Below are 14,884 nucleotides of genomic sequence, written 5' to 3' on the forward strand. Positions count from 1 at the left end.
AAACCCCCCCAAGGGCTCAAATGGATGCAGGACCTTCCTTTTCAACACAGATCACCTCAAGCTGAGGTGATTTATCCATGGAGGACTCTTCCCATGGGTTAATTTACACTGCAATTTGCCTACTGCACAAAATTGAGTTCTTACTACAAAATTACATTCTCAGTTTTGCAAAGGCAAATTCCACAGCTTCTTCATTAAGAAATCTGGTCTCAGAGCATGCATAAAATATCTCATTTTTATGGTAAATATTTCCATCCTGTATTTGTGAAGAGAAAGAAAAACGATAATGTATTAATATTACAGGAGGATGATGAATTATCATTCTCTCCATTGACACCTCTGTAGGATGAGAATGGCACTGCTGTTTTTCAATCAGCAGTCTCTATGGCACCTGAGTATCCGAAGATCTTTAAAGAGTAGGAGACTTGCAGCCTTCTTATGTTAATTTTTAACAGCTCTCTTTACAGCTAATATTCAAAGAGCTAAAGGAAAGCTCATGTTATTCCAAGAATTAAGCAGAATAACCAAGACAACAACAGACCTGGCATCTTTGGTAATCCTAGACAAAACAGTGATGTTATGTGAATTAAAGCAGTCTTGCTATGTGTAATTCAATAAATAAGGAGTTAAAGGTAGGAATGTAAATGAAAGCAAGTCCACATGGCTTTATGGAAACAAGACTTGACAAGCAGGCCTGACTTCAATTTTTTATGAGATTACAGGTTCATTTGATCAAGGTAACCACATGGATGTGATAGACTTGGACCTTCCTAATGAATCTGATTTAGTACTCCTTGACATTTTGATTAAAACATTAGCATTATATGGCCATTAAATAGATTAAGATCTGGCTAATTGATAGAGTTCAGCAAGCTTTTCTAACCAGATATTCAGCACCAACTGGGGATAATTTTAGTGGAGCTCTGCAGGCAGTAACACTATGCTTGCTGCCATTCAGTGTTCTGGGATTACATAGAAACATGTCCCACAGTGTAATGAGGAATAGGTAATTGTGCAAAGTCACTCTTTTGCCTGCATTGGCATAAATGTGTTTCTGGTATTTGATTACCCCTTTTTCCTTTGTTCCTCTACAGGCACAGTACTTTGTCAGGATGTAGTTGCAAGGCTGTGGTTTAGTCCACTGCTGGCAGGCATACAGTGATTTCTCTCAAGGATCATTGCTTTTAACTGCTAATACATTGATTATCAAAGGGATACACATGTATCACTTAAAAAGTGTCAACTGTGAAACCATCACTTTTCACACACTTCTGCATGTACTTTTTTTGACTACCAAAAATATAACCTGAGATTAAAATATGTTTGCAGCTTTGAAAAGTCAGGGAATTCTAGTCCACAGGCTGAAGCAGGATTTTCTATTTAAAAAAAAACAAAAACAGAGAACTGACCAGAATATTAATGATCAGTTATTCACAAAACATATACAATCTCAAATATTATAATTTTCTGGTCAGCTGATCTAAGCACATCTTTCCCAATTCTTAATTTTCTTGGTCAGTTCTCGAATCAGATTGAGAGAACGCTCAGTTAATATTACTCTCATTTGCCAGGTTTGATTCTGACCAATCTTTTTATATTATTGCACATAATCACAATCTTCCTTAAGCAAAAATCAGAATGAAAGTTCATATGAATTTTGATGGTGTGTACTGTTAAAGATCCTTTTCTTAGTAAAATCTTTGTGGCAAACTGTCATCCTTTTAACATCTGATTTCTGTTTAACCTTGCAGAACAAGATGACTACTAAATGTAAAAGATACAATTCAGAAAAAAACACTGAAGAGAATATCCTCTCATTTCTATCTAAAATACAGATTCAGATACATATTTCCCACAATGCACTGACGTGTCTTATTTAACTTCGTTTATGTATCAATTTAACATCTAAAATTTTTCCACATTTTCCTAATTTTGTCAACTTTTATTAAAACTCATGGTGGCAATCTCACGAATGTCCTTTGAAACACCAATACCATCTAAACCAGTACAAGTCAGCAACAGAATGCCTCATGTGTCTACTGCTTGTTTCTCCACTGGAAAAAAAAAGAAGTAATTTTTTTTTTTACTGTGTCAAAACCAAATTGTTCCCTTTTTTTTTGTTGTTGTTATACAACAAAGCAATAAAGCAATGTGGTCACTCAATGGGACTCCTTTCTGTGCCTGTCAAACCTGTTACTGAGTTTGCCTATGTCCTACACTGTCCGGTCTCCCTCTGCGCCATCCCACAACTCTCATTTCCATCATTCTTTCTCCGCTTCTAGATTTGTGTCCAGCTTAGGGAAAAACTTTCAAAAGGGACATACATGGCTTAAATGCACCAGTAGTGAGACCAAGTTTTTTCCTCAGTTGGTGTTTATAAACAGGACTGATTATATTTTATTGGTCAGATTTGGTTTGGTTTGGTTTGGTTTTTTCCCTACAAGTCAGTTTTCCTGACAGCACACTGGCAGTGTGAGGATCCTTGCTTGTCCTTTTGGACACTGACGTAGTATGTAATCGTCAATACCCAGGCTCTCCATAGTCATTCTCTGGAAGAGAAACATTGGTATTCAAAAAATGTCTGCACCTTATTCCAACTCCAAAGTTATCATTCATTCTTCTAATTTTCATCCTTTTCTTGACTTAAAACAGTCTTATCTCTGTCCTCCCTAGAACTGTAAAACTACTGTGTTACCAGTTTGTCTTCCTCTAGTACCCCCTGACTCCCAGACAGACTTTTTGCAAGTCTCTGTGACATTTTCTTCATCCTAATTATTTCATTTTTAACCTTATCTTTCCCTTTCCTATTTACAATTCAAATTGTTATCTTTCTTTTGGGTTTTGTTAGCCTTTTTTTAAACTTTCATTGCCTCTGGTGAATATAGTATCAGTAGAACATGACATTCTGCAAATAGCTTCAACTGGGTTTTGACTTTTCCTCTTCCTTATTCTCCAAAACTCTGTACTTTCATTTTTACAGATTGCTTACTCAGTTCCATGCCCTTTTTAATTTCTGTCTCATTGCCATAGTCCTTATATATTTTGTTTCCCATACAAAGTTATGCTCCCTTTTTTCCTGGCTACAGAAACCTATCAACCTTTCCAGTTTCATCAACAATGTACCCTTTATTTTTCATGAGGGCACTAAGTGAAGCTACAGTTATTATTTGAACTCTACTGCAATCTTTTTATCATTAAGATGTGGAGTACATGTGAACACAAAGGGATGAGATAAAGTGAAAAATAAAAAGCATGGATCTCAGTGTAAGATGCTGAAATAAAAAATATTATCTTGCTTCACAGAACTGTAAGATTCATAAAAACCAAATCAGGTGTTAAGAGTAGGTATCGGAACTAAGCATCCCTAAAACATCTGCACTCACTGGTCACCTCAGGTGTGAGGAATGTACAACACTTTGGTGAGGTGTCACAGATTAATTTGTATACAGGAGAGGAGAGGTGTTGTGTGTTTATTCTTTACACCATTTTATTCAGTTCTCGGCTTCCAGCCACGTCGACAGCGCTGTGCCATGAGTCACTTTTAATTGCTGCCTCATTTGTTCCTGACCTGAATAACCTTTTTATAGAGGTTTGTGTGCAGTGTAACACTTCCTGTGCCGGATCGCGCTTCAGAGGCCACAGAGCTGTCCCAAGCGATTTGCACGGCTTCGGAGCGAGCCTCGGGAAGGGCAGCTCTGGGTCCTTTGTATTCCTCCTGGGAAGGAAAAAGGGATCTATCCCCGAGGAGGCAATGTCAGTGCGCGGGCTGAGCACCGACCCGCACAGATCCCTCCGTGCCACGGCGAGAAATGAGGCCTCTTCACTCAGGACCCCTGCCACCGCCAGGATCGCCACTTCCCTGACATTTTCACAGAATCGCAGAATCTCCTGGGTTGGAAGCGATCCACAACGATCCCTGAGTCCATTTCCTGCCCTGCACAGGACCATCCCCAAGAGTCATACCATGTGTGTGACAGCATTGTCCGAACACTTACTGAACTCTGTCAGGCTGGGTGCTGTGACTGCTTCCCTGGGAGTCTGTTGCAGTGCCCAACCATCCTCTGGGTGAAAAAACCTTTTCCTAATATCCAACCCAAGTCGCCCCTGACACAACTTCATGCCGAATTTTGGGTCTGTTCGATCTCTCGCAGGCAGCTGAGGCTGTGACACCAACTTTCAGTCCTTCCCACCGCCATAAATCCCGCCACCCGACAGCCGCTCCCCCCCATCAACTCCGGGGCCGCTGCCGCTCTCGCCGCAGTGGGGCGGGGTTTTTCCTGGCTCCGCCCACTCCTCCGGAATGGGGCGGGGCGTCGCGGAGTTGCGCTCTTATTGGTGAGCACAGGTGCCCATCCTCGCAGCGCTCCAATCAGAGGCTGCAGATCGCGGGGGCCGTCAGGCATCTCCGGTTCCCTATCTGGAACCCGCCCAGACGCTGCGCGCAGTCACCGCCCCTTCTTCCCTCTCCGCCAGTCACGTCCACCTGGCTTGTCCGCAGTAAGGAGCAGGAACCGGGGGGTGCCTGTCAATCACTAACGTTTGCCCGCCTTTCCCCCTCCCCTCCCACAGCGGAGCCGAGAGCGGGGGGCGGGGCGTCGGCTCCGGCAGCGCGCTGGTGCGGCAGGCGGGGCCTGGCGGACGGGGGAGGGAGGCAGGGGGAGAGAGAGAGAGAGAGGAGGAGGAGGAGGAGGAAAGGGGAGGAGGAGGAGCTGCGGCTGACGCCGGCGGAGCTTTCAGCACCTTGGAGAACGGCTACGGGGGCGCCGGGCAAACAGGAGCATCCACCGCCGCCCCCCGCTGCCCGCTCACCTGCTCCACTCCGCTCCTCACCCGCCCCTCCCTGTCCCACCCCTCGTTCCCCCGCCGCCGGAGGGAGCCCGGTCCCGCCGGAGCGGCTCCAGAGGGAGAGCACGGCAGCGGCACAGACTCGGTGATCGGGACGGGCGGGGGGTTCCGTCAGCGCAGGGACGGGACGGGTGGTCGGCCCGGAACGGCCGGACTGGCTTAGGGGGTTACTCACTGCTGTCGCTCCTCAGGGAGCGGCGGCCGGGACGGCGAGGAGAGCGAGGGGGCTTGCACCCCGCATCTCGCACCTCGCCGTGGAGCCGAGGGGAGAGAGAGGAGCACCCAACGCGGCAGAGGCTGGCGGCATTTGCTGGGGTGGGCAGGGAAGCAGAAAGAGGAGTCGCACCAGCGGCTGGGAACGGGGAATCTGCTCCTCGGAAACCTCGGGGGCACAGATACCCCTGGCTCAAAGGGATTTTGAGGGGAAGGGGAAATTGAACGTAGACGCATTTTGGTAATTGTGCTGAAATAATCAAGTGCCGAAGGCAGATCTTAGGCAGATAAGGTAGAGGCATGGATCCCACTGTTTTGGATGCCGACTTGAATTTTTTATTTACTTTTCTGTTTTGACCACTGCTAAACGTGGATTTTGTGAGCGAACCCGATGGTGGTTGTTCCATTGTTCCTTGTTTGAACGTAAATCTTAGTCCTGCTGCTTGTGGATTTTTTATTTATTTATTTATTTTATTTTGGAAAAGACCTTTCCAGGTAGCTTTTGCATCTGACAAAATGAAGCCTTTGTATTTTTCAATCAATTATACCTAATATTGACATTCGGTGGGGTACAAGAGACTTAAAGTGCTGCCTCACTCAGAGGACCATTAATGACTTTCTCGGTCGCTACATGTAGCTGAATGTGTTACGACACATTCTTTCTCCTCTCCAAATCTTCCAAAAGATTTTTCCAAAATGAAGAAATTTAATTTTCGCAAAGTTTTGGATGGTTTAACTGCCGCATCCCCTGTTGGAAGCAGTGGCAGTGGAAGTGGGGCTGGTGGTGGCTCTGTGCACCCAGGAGGGACTGCGGGAACTGCAGGGACACCCAGAGAGGAGATCCAGGAGACGCTCACTTCAGATTATTTTCAGATCTGTAAGGTAAAGACTGTATTTTTATATTCTATGGAAATAATAAAAACTACCCTGAGTAGGGCAGTGGGGTGGGGGAGTGGGGGTAGTAATATGATACCAATAAGCTTTAGAACTGCAGTGGTTGTATAAGCACTTTGGAATGAAAAGACAGAGATCCAGTGGATGCTTTTTTCTTCTTGCTGCAGAGTTGGGTTTCAAGTAGAAATCTTGATTTCAGCACTCAGGGCCAAATTCCAGGTTCACATTTGGACCCCAAACTGCTGACAGGGTTGTGGACAGGAAAGCAAATAAATTTGTGTTAGTACCGATAACATTTACAAGTCATTAGAAATTGAAGATTGTATGCATCTACTTCGCCTCCTCACTCTTCTCACCCTCCATGCCTTTCCTTCTCTGTTTTAAGAAAAAGGCACAAGCTAGAAAAAAAAGGCTACTGAACTCAGGGCTTCAATTATTTGTGAGGAGCTGGATGTAGATTTAGGGTGGCTGTTTACCATTAGTACTGAAGTTTCTGATTGCATGATAGCAAACTTAGTGGGACAGCAAAAATACCAAAAGTTGCCAAATCTGTTCTGGTTTTTATGCATTGATCACTTCCTTAAGTGGGAATTTTCTGTGAGTAGAAAGCATAAGATATCTCTGTATGTATTTTGGTTTGTATCTGTTTTCTGCAGCAAAGCATTTAGTGGTGTTCTTAAATACTTGCACCTGTAAAACAGTACAAAATATTTGACTCTTCTGACCAACTCTGGAATATAAAAATAATATTTCTGTAATGAAGACAAAACACAAAAGGAGATTATGGTCTTCTTCTATTACCTGTCAGTTTTATGTGAATTCTGGTGGCTTTACTAGAAGTTTTGTTTGCTTTTTTGTTTTGATTAGAAGCTTCAAAACCAGAATTTTTAATTAATGCAATTTGCATTACTAGAAGTAAATGGAGTCCACCTATTAAGTATACTTTGCTTTTATTAATCAGATACAAATTGATCTGAAATTTAGATTAAAGCCAACTGCACACATCATTATTTCTTTTTGTATTTTGGAAAGAAGAAAGAAATATAAACAACCAAGACAAGCCTATGAGACATTTTGTGTCCAGATCTTATCCTTGTGAAACACACAGCTTCCCTGATCTCAGATACCATGTTTCTAATTCTGTATGGCTTTCAGCTAAGGCTGGTGTCAAAACTCTTGCAGAGTTTAAGGGGAGAAGAATGAGCCCCTATGGCTTAAAGACTCAGAGATCTTTAGATAGGTTTTACAAAATTCTAATTCTTTTTTTCTTACAGTTCTTTGCCATCCTGAACCACAACAGGTTCCAGCCTTTTGACTCAAATGATTCTGTAGTTTGAGTGTCTGTGCACATTAGAATCATATCTGCTTCCCATGCTTGGATTTGACTACTTTTGCTTATTTACACAGTAATTTACCATTTTGTGAAATTCCAGGTATTTAGTACAGTGATTTCCCATTTTTGTCACATCAGTAAAAAGATAATACAAACAATCAAGGTACATTAAAATATCATTAGAAGGTCTGATGTTCAAAGATTTCTAAGTAAGGCTAAAACTGAACATGATTTTTCATGTTTAAGTCATGTGATGGGGACAAAGATCTGTATTTAGTGAGATATATTCTTATTTTGTATGGCATATTTTTGAAAACAAGCAACATAAGACAACATGATTTTTTTTTCCTAATCTCCATTATTTCGCTTGTTTACTTTGTTATTACTTGAAGACAGTATTATGTCCTGATAGATCTACTTGGAATATGTGTAAAGGAATATGTCATTTGAAGATTTCAGCAGCCAATATTTACCTGTCCTAGCACTCATGTTAAAATGTTCTCAAAAAAATAAATATTTGTGTAGGAAACCTTTTGGTTGCTTGCGGCAGCGCTTGCTTATGAATGGATGTTACTGCAGAAGTTTATAGTACACAAAATACTGGCTTCCTTTTTCCAAGATATAAAGGTATGCTGAAAGCAAACTTCCAAAACACTTGGTGATCATGTGCTCCTGACACACTGCAGTGTTTATTCCACGGGCTCCACTTTAGCACTTCAGGAGCACCAGGAATATGTTTGAAGAAAGCACCAGAAGCTGCAAGGGCCCTGCACTGTTTCAAGGGAACTGGGAGCAGTGGGGCCTGCACAGGCACAGCTTCCCTCTGCCTGCCCCAGGGGCCAGAGCCAACCAGAATTTGTACCTCAGTCTGAATTGAATTAAAAATACATCCACATGCACATAAACCAAATTCCATTCTCTCCCAGCTTTTGTCGTGTAACGCTTCTGGTATTTCAATTGAGTATTTGCATGTTCAGTTACATAAGTTATACAGACTGCATATTTAAGGATTCGTGTGTGATCTGTGATCCTGCTGCACACACAACTGAGTAAAGCTAATGGCAGTTTTGGTTTGTTATCTGCAGGGTCAAGGCATCTGGGTAACAATCTAAGTAGCACCTCAGACTGGTTTTCCTTTCTTTGCTGACTATAAAAATCCTCGTTTAGAAGTGAAACATAAAAACTGACTCATACTTAAGAATTAAAGGACCTTTCCCAGCAGCTTTTATCTAAATAAATTGCCTTCCTGAAGTTAGTGAGAAGTCTGCTTGGCTGAAAACACAGATTCAATCCTCTAGCAGAACACTGTTTTGAATGGTAACACACCTGAAAGCCAGGTCTCCATTTTGCGGCATTTTTAGGTTGGTTGTGCCACAGTGTCCTTTTGAGATACAGATTAGAATTTAAAAGAAGTAAACTGAATGTTTAACACCAAGTTGTTCTCAATTAGTTACTTTTGGCATTTATATCTCATCATTAATGTGATCTTCTGTATTGAAATGATGAAATATTCTTGAAACTATTATGTATGAAATAGCTACATCCTGTTTTAAGCATGATAAATTTGTATGTTGGTAGCTGTAATAATGAATCAGTGGTACCATTTTCAAAGCACTCAAGCAATGTGAAATATTGTCATACTTATTTTGTGACAACAGGAAACTGAGGTACCGTTTAGGCTGCATTTAGGAACTGCTCTTGGGATTTGGATATCCAAGTGGAAGTACAGTAATTTCACAGCTATAAGGCGCACCAGGTTATAAGGCACACCTCCAGGAGCCGGCAAATTTCACAACTTTGTACATTATATAAGGCGCACCAGATTATAAGGTGCACTTTTTTTGTGCAGCGAGGAGCTGCACCGCACGCAACAAAGTAACGAAATAGTAACGGAATCGCGCACTAGCAGGGTTTACTGGCAGGTGCTCAATTTGCAAGCATTTTTCACAGATTGGCGTAGCCTTTAAACACAGCCCCAGGCGCCCTCCTCGTGCTGCAGGCCTCGGAACTCCCGCCTGCCCCTGGCGCCAGCTGGCGAGGTGCAGCTCAGGACGGCCACGGCTCGCGGCTGCCCACGGTCCGGGGTGGCTCAGGGCTGCCCGCAGTCCGGGTTGACTCAGGGTTGCCGCAGCTCACGGCTTCTGTGGCCACCCAGTCCCTCCTTCCCCATGCAGCTCACGCTGGGCTGGTGGTGGCAGCTGCTCCCTCCCTCCTTCCCCGTACCGCTTGCGCCGGGCCGGCGATGGCTGCTGCTCCCTACCTCCTTCCCTGCACCGCTCGCACTGGGCCAGCGGCTGCAGCTGCTCCCTCCCTCCTTCCCCATGCCGCTCACGCTGGGCCAGCGGCAGCGGCTCCCTGCCTCCTTCCCTGTGCCACTCACATCGGGCCGGCGGCAGCTCCCTCCTTCCCCGCGCAGCGGCCAGAGCCTGTGCCGCCTCCTTCTCTCCCTGCGTGGCGGCTGGGGCCAGCTGCCTCCCTCCCTGCGCAGCTCCCGGCGGCTGTGGCCACCTACTCCCCTCGTGACTTGGTGCTCCCGCATCACCGCCCCCCCATTGCAACTCACGCTTCCGGGTTGGCAAATTTCGCAACTTTATCCATTATACAAGGCGCACCGGACTATAAGGCGCACTTCCGGGTTTGGGCCGAAATTTTACTCAAAAGGGTGCGCCTTATAGTCGTGAAATTACTGTAATGAAAATATTGATTATAGTTCACATTGAATTCACAGGTTTAATTGAATGTATTAGATAGCAGCACCATCCTAAAATCAGTCATGATCCAGTAGAATAAGCTATTAAAGTCCATGTTAATTTTAATTGGGATAGACCTAATTTCCTTGGGTTTGTTTCTTTGTATTTTCCCTATGTATGTGTGTTGTTTTTTCCCTCTGACAAGGATTTTTAGGCTCACCTGTGTTTGTCCAGACCATTTAGGAACTAAAATACAGCACTGGGGAGAGATCTGTTAGTAATAAAAAGTGAGAAGCTCACAGTTAGGATGTTTTAAATCATTTGAGTAGAATTTTGAGCAGAGGGAACATAAAAGGAGAAAACAATGATTTTTTTACTTTTTTAGAAGGTTGCTTGTTAGGGGATAACACAGTTGGGAAAAAGTAAATAAGAATGAAGATGTACTTTTTTTTTGTATGTGAAGTACTTGTTCCTCATGCAAGTGTCCCATGTAGAAATACTCAGGGTTTTCTTGGAGAACAATCAGAGTTGAATTGAATTTGTAGAGCATGAGGTTAGTAACTTTGAAATCAAGACCTCAGTTCAGAGCACAGTAACAGTTGTACTTTACCAGGTATACAATTAATCTACTTTAACATAATTTCTTTTGTTATGGGCAGCAACCCACGAAAAAGCCCAAGAACTGGCAATTTAATCTTCTCAAAGAATTGCTTCACAAATGGTTATGGACTGCCTTTAAACCCCAGGGCATGAGATTTCTGTTCTTTTTCAAACTGATCTTCAGTATTATTATTGGGTAGTCTTGCAATCTAATAAGCATCCTTTAGCTCTTGCTGTATTGCTTATATTGATAGTATAGTCATAGTTTAGGCATGTTCATTACCCAGTCTTTATGCAAAAACCATAGAGGCCAGAACAGTTTCAGGGTTTTGTTAAAACTGATACGGAATCCCATGGCCAATTGCAATTGTGCCTTCCTAAATTTGCTTATGCTTGGCAAAAACAGGCCTTCAAGATACAGTCAGTGAGTAGCCAAGTTAAATACCTTAATTATCTGGATTTCCTATCAGGTAGTCTTAAACTTTAATTCCCAGAGTTTATAGGTGGTAATATCTTATTTTGTCAACCTCTGAAGATAAACATGTAATCCTTCTGACAACAACCAAGCAGGTATTTTAACTGCAAATGCAACATGACGCTACAGTTCAGTGATAACAGAGAAGATGAATTTTGGAATGGCAATTTAAGCACAATGTTGCAGGAGCATATTTTTGGTTATGAAGAATTGAAAACAAAAATCTTGGTTATAAACTGTCCATAGTGTTTTAGTCAGTTTGAGATGTTTGGTTGTTTCCTTGCTTCCTTGCTAAGGTCAACAAAAAATAAAATGTTTGCAAAGTGCTACATTTCATTGAAAACCCATTTTAAAATTAGTATGAACTCTTTAAGTTCTCACAGTTCATTTAATATTAAATGGTAAATAACGTGATGTTGGGAAGGATTTTTTTCCCATATACCAGTTTGGCTCTAAAGTTAGGTGCAGAACCCTGTTCTGTCTAAAACCACAGAGTCATAAATGACACCTCTAGATTAGATTATAGTAATATAATTAAATTTGTAATAAACATAATGTATTCTTCTTTTTTAAGTGTTTGTATTAATTAGAAATTGGACTTATCCATGGGAAAGTGCATAGCACATTTAAAGCTTCTTTTGAAAGTATTTTGAAGACTTTAAGGTAACCACAGTAGTGTAACTGGATTCACTTGTTTGGGATTTTTGTGCAAATATCTGTCTTTTTTGCTTTATTAATCCTAAATGAAGTAATGCACATCCTTTATTGCCAACACATGCAATTACATGTTCCAAATGATTTCCAGACCTTTAAGGTTGCTGAATAAACCACTCAAGAAGTTCCACATTTCTTAAATAACTTTGTTTGCACAGACAACTTTTAATTACATGATCCCATATTTCTTCTATAGGTTTAATTTAGAAGAAAAAATAGTGTTTACTCACAGGAAAGTACTTCAGTATTTCTTTGCATACTCAAAACTCAGACCACGCCTGAATATTAAGTTCCCCACGGACTTTTCCAAAAGAAGTGCTCACCACTGTAGTTCTGAAAGCTTTATAAGCATGAATGAATTGACCTTCATAATATTTCTGTGAGATGGAAATTATATTATCCCTAGTATAGATGCCACAGAAAATCCAAAATGTTCGGGGTCCACGGTTTTGAGTTTCCAGCTTGACCTGCTTTGGATCTGTTTTTCTTTTAGCATATTTAACTTATCCCACGTCTTCCCATTGAGCCTCCCATTGTTTTCACATTCTGTTGCACATATTCTGCACAGCTGCAGAGTGATCTTCAGGTTAGCTGTTCCGTTTATATGCCCACCTTAGATAGCCAGAATGACTCAGAATTTCCTTTCTGTCTCAAATGGCTACAGCTGGATTTCTGGCTCCACTGTACTATGGCAGAAAAAGATAATTTAATCTCTACAAGAGAGCAAATTCATACTGCATAGATTAACTTATTTCATGTATTTCTAATTGTTTTGCTTTTTATGGTTGACCTTGCATTTTTAACAATATAAGAATCATAGAATAACCTGAGTTGGAAGGGATCCTTGAGCATCACTGAACTCAACTCTTGATTTCACAAAGGGAAACCTAAAGATTAAGATATTTACTCAAATTTTGTGTTCTATTTCAAGTGGGTTTTTTTTTGTTGTCGGTTAGTGTTTTTTGGTTTTTTTCTTAATCCATGGGATCATAGATGTTGGAAGATCATCTAATCCCAACCCCCATGCCATGGGCACACACTCTTTCCACCAGGGTGCTCAAAGCACCATCCAGCCTGTCCTTGAACACTTTTAAGAATGGGGTATTGACAGTTCCTCTGGGCAATCTGTGCCAGTGCTTCATCACCCTCATGGTAAAGAATATTTCCCAATATCTAATCTGGGTCTACTCTCTTTTAGTTTGAAGCCATTGCTCCTTGTCCTATCACTACATGCCCTGGTAAAAAGTCTCTCTCCAGCTTTATCTTAGCCCCCTTCAGCTGGAAGGTGCTATAAGGTGTCCCTGGAGCCTTCTCTTCTCCAGACTGAGCAACTTCAGCTCTAGTGGTAACTCTGGCTATATTATTCCTCACCTGTGGGTCACCAGGTGGTTAATGAGAATTTTTCTCACTATTGCAGTTGGAAAAGCAATTTTTAATCTCATGTAGGAGGATGGAGGAAATTCAGCCTGGTTGGTTCACAGTGTTCTGATTGAAGAGCTGTCACATTAAAAGGTGGTTGTATAAGCAACTTTTCCCCCAACTTACTTCTGAAAGAAAAATACTTACACTTAATTTTTTTAAAGAAATTACCCAGAAATTATTTGGAGGTTCTAAAAATATGAAGATTTTTTTTTTTCCAGATAGAAATGCATATTCTGTGTAAAATATGCAGCTGTCCTCAGTGGAGCTGGACTAAATCCAAGACCCACCCCATTCTCACTTCGTTTAGATGAATATCCACTCATATCTGCTTCCTATTCTGAGACATCTGATGCTCTCTGGTGGGATTTATGATTTATGCCCAAAACACTTTTTGAAGTTTGTGTGAAAATACTGTGAGAAGTTAGTATATTCACTTATTAACTGAGAAAAGGAAGCAGTAGAGAGCAAACTAATACACCTTCCTAAATTACATAAATATAGTGGTCTGTTGGTTATTCTAAGAAAAAATGCTTATAAAAGTAGCTTATGGGGTATATTAATTTGTCACTGTGTGTTAGAGTCATTATAGGAGAAAATTAAAGGACTATAGGATTAGAAATACAAGTAATGTGCATCTGTGGAGAGGAGAGAAAGCAATATTATTAGGTACAGATGGCTGGCAAGTATGCTCAAATGTAATAAGATGTTATCTTTGTGCAGTGCTGTGTCCATTCCTAACAGATCACCAGCAAAGACTATGAATAATAAAAAGTACTAGAGACAATCTGTCACCTGTAGCTAGGGTCAAAGTCTGAAGAGCTACACTCTTTATGATTCCGTTGAAGTTAAGTTGTATATAGTACTGAAAAAACCAAACCTCAATTTGAGTTGGTGAATGCATAGACTCGAAGGAGCCTTACTGAATTCTGTGGTGTATATAAATAGATGCATGTGTGTATGGTACCATATCTTCTTGCAAAATCTGGATCCAATAAATTAAAAAAAATTGCTTCTATTTAATTTAAAAATCTGTTCTGTAAGAATGCTGTGAAGTCAGACACTCAGAAGTCAGGTCCCTTATTCAGCTAGTATCCAGTTATGTCTATATGTGAGGCAATCTAGTCTTTATTGCATCTTTTTATTTTCTTGAAGTGTCTGCTTATACTTTGTTCCTGTCCTCCCTCACGTTTGTTTTGAACAGTATACATGTGAGAAGGATGAATGTTATTCTGTTTGTGTTCTTTGCAATAGTGTTATCCACTGAACATTACAAAAATAGTAAATAATAATATATTAATGAATTCTCATCTCTGCTTCTTTCATCCTGTTCCATCTATTGTATCCCTTCAGGGTGGAGATGTACTTTCAGTTACAGTTGTCCATCATCATTTGTGTTACAGATACATTCCATTGTAGCTGTGGATAAAACTTAATTTTACTGAGTCCACTGATCCCTGCTTTATTCATTGTTTGTCCCTACATATATTTTGGAATGCTCCCTGAATGTGGCAAGGGCAGGAAAAGTGGCCTGTGCTTATGTAAAGAGAGATCTGACTCTTATGATCCTTGGCTGTACTGTCTTCATTTGTGTCTGTGAGCTATGTCCATGGTAGCTTCATAGGCAATGCAAAGGGAAACAGTGATGTGCAAGATCTACTGGATTTCACTGCCGTGAGAGTATAATAGCCTGCTACAAAA

At 41.4% G+C, this 14,884-nt stretch overlaps 1 protein-coding gene and 1 long non-coding RNA gene across 7 annotated transcripts in view; both read left to right on the forward strand.

Moving 5' to 3' along the window:
• LOC116992696 overlaps positions 1 to 3,060 on the forward strand; it is a 52,229-nt gene extending 49,169 nt beyond the window's left edge. The window contains exon 3 of the long non-coding RNA XR_004417092.1: positions 1,752 to 3,060. This is a non-coding gene — a long non-coding RNA (uncharacterized LOC116992696). The remainder of the gene's footprint in view (positions 1 to 1,751) is intronic.
• Positions 3,061 to 4,681: 1,621 nt separating this feature from the next.
• STXBP5L (syntaxin binding protein 5L) overlaps positions 4,682 to 14,884 on the forward strand; it is a 218,184-nt gene continuing 207,981 nt past the window's right edge. For 4 of the 6 annotated variants that reach the window (XM_033086846.2, XM_033086882.2, XM_033086867.2 and 1 more), the window contains exon 1: positions 4,682 to 5,940. In XM_033086846.2, the coding sequence (XP_032942737.1) occupies positions 5,755 to 5,940 (186 nt within the window). In that variant the 5' untranslated portion in view covers positions 4,682 to 5,754. The remainder of the gene's footprint in view (positions 5,941 to 14,884) is intronic. The other 2 variants (XM_033086857.2, XM_033086877.2) reach the window with 1 other exon arrangement.

The sequence above is a fragment of the Catharus ustulatus genome, chromosome 2, assembly GCF_009819885.2.
Source record: "Catharus ustulatus isolate bCatUst1 chromosome 2, bCatUst1.pri.v2, whole genome shotgun sequence".
Classification (NCBI taxonomy): domain Eukaryota; kingdom Metazoa; phylum Chordata; class Aves; order Passeriformes; family Turdidae; genus Catharus; species Catharus ustulatus.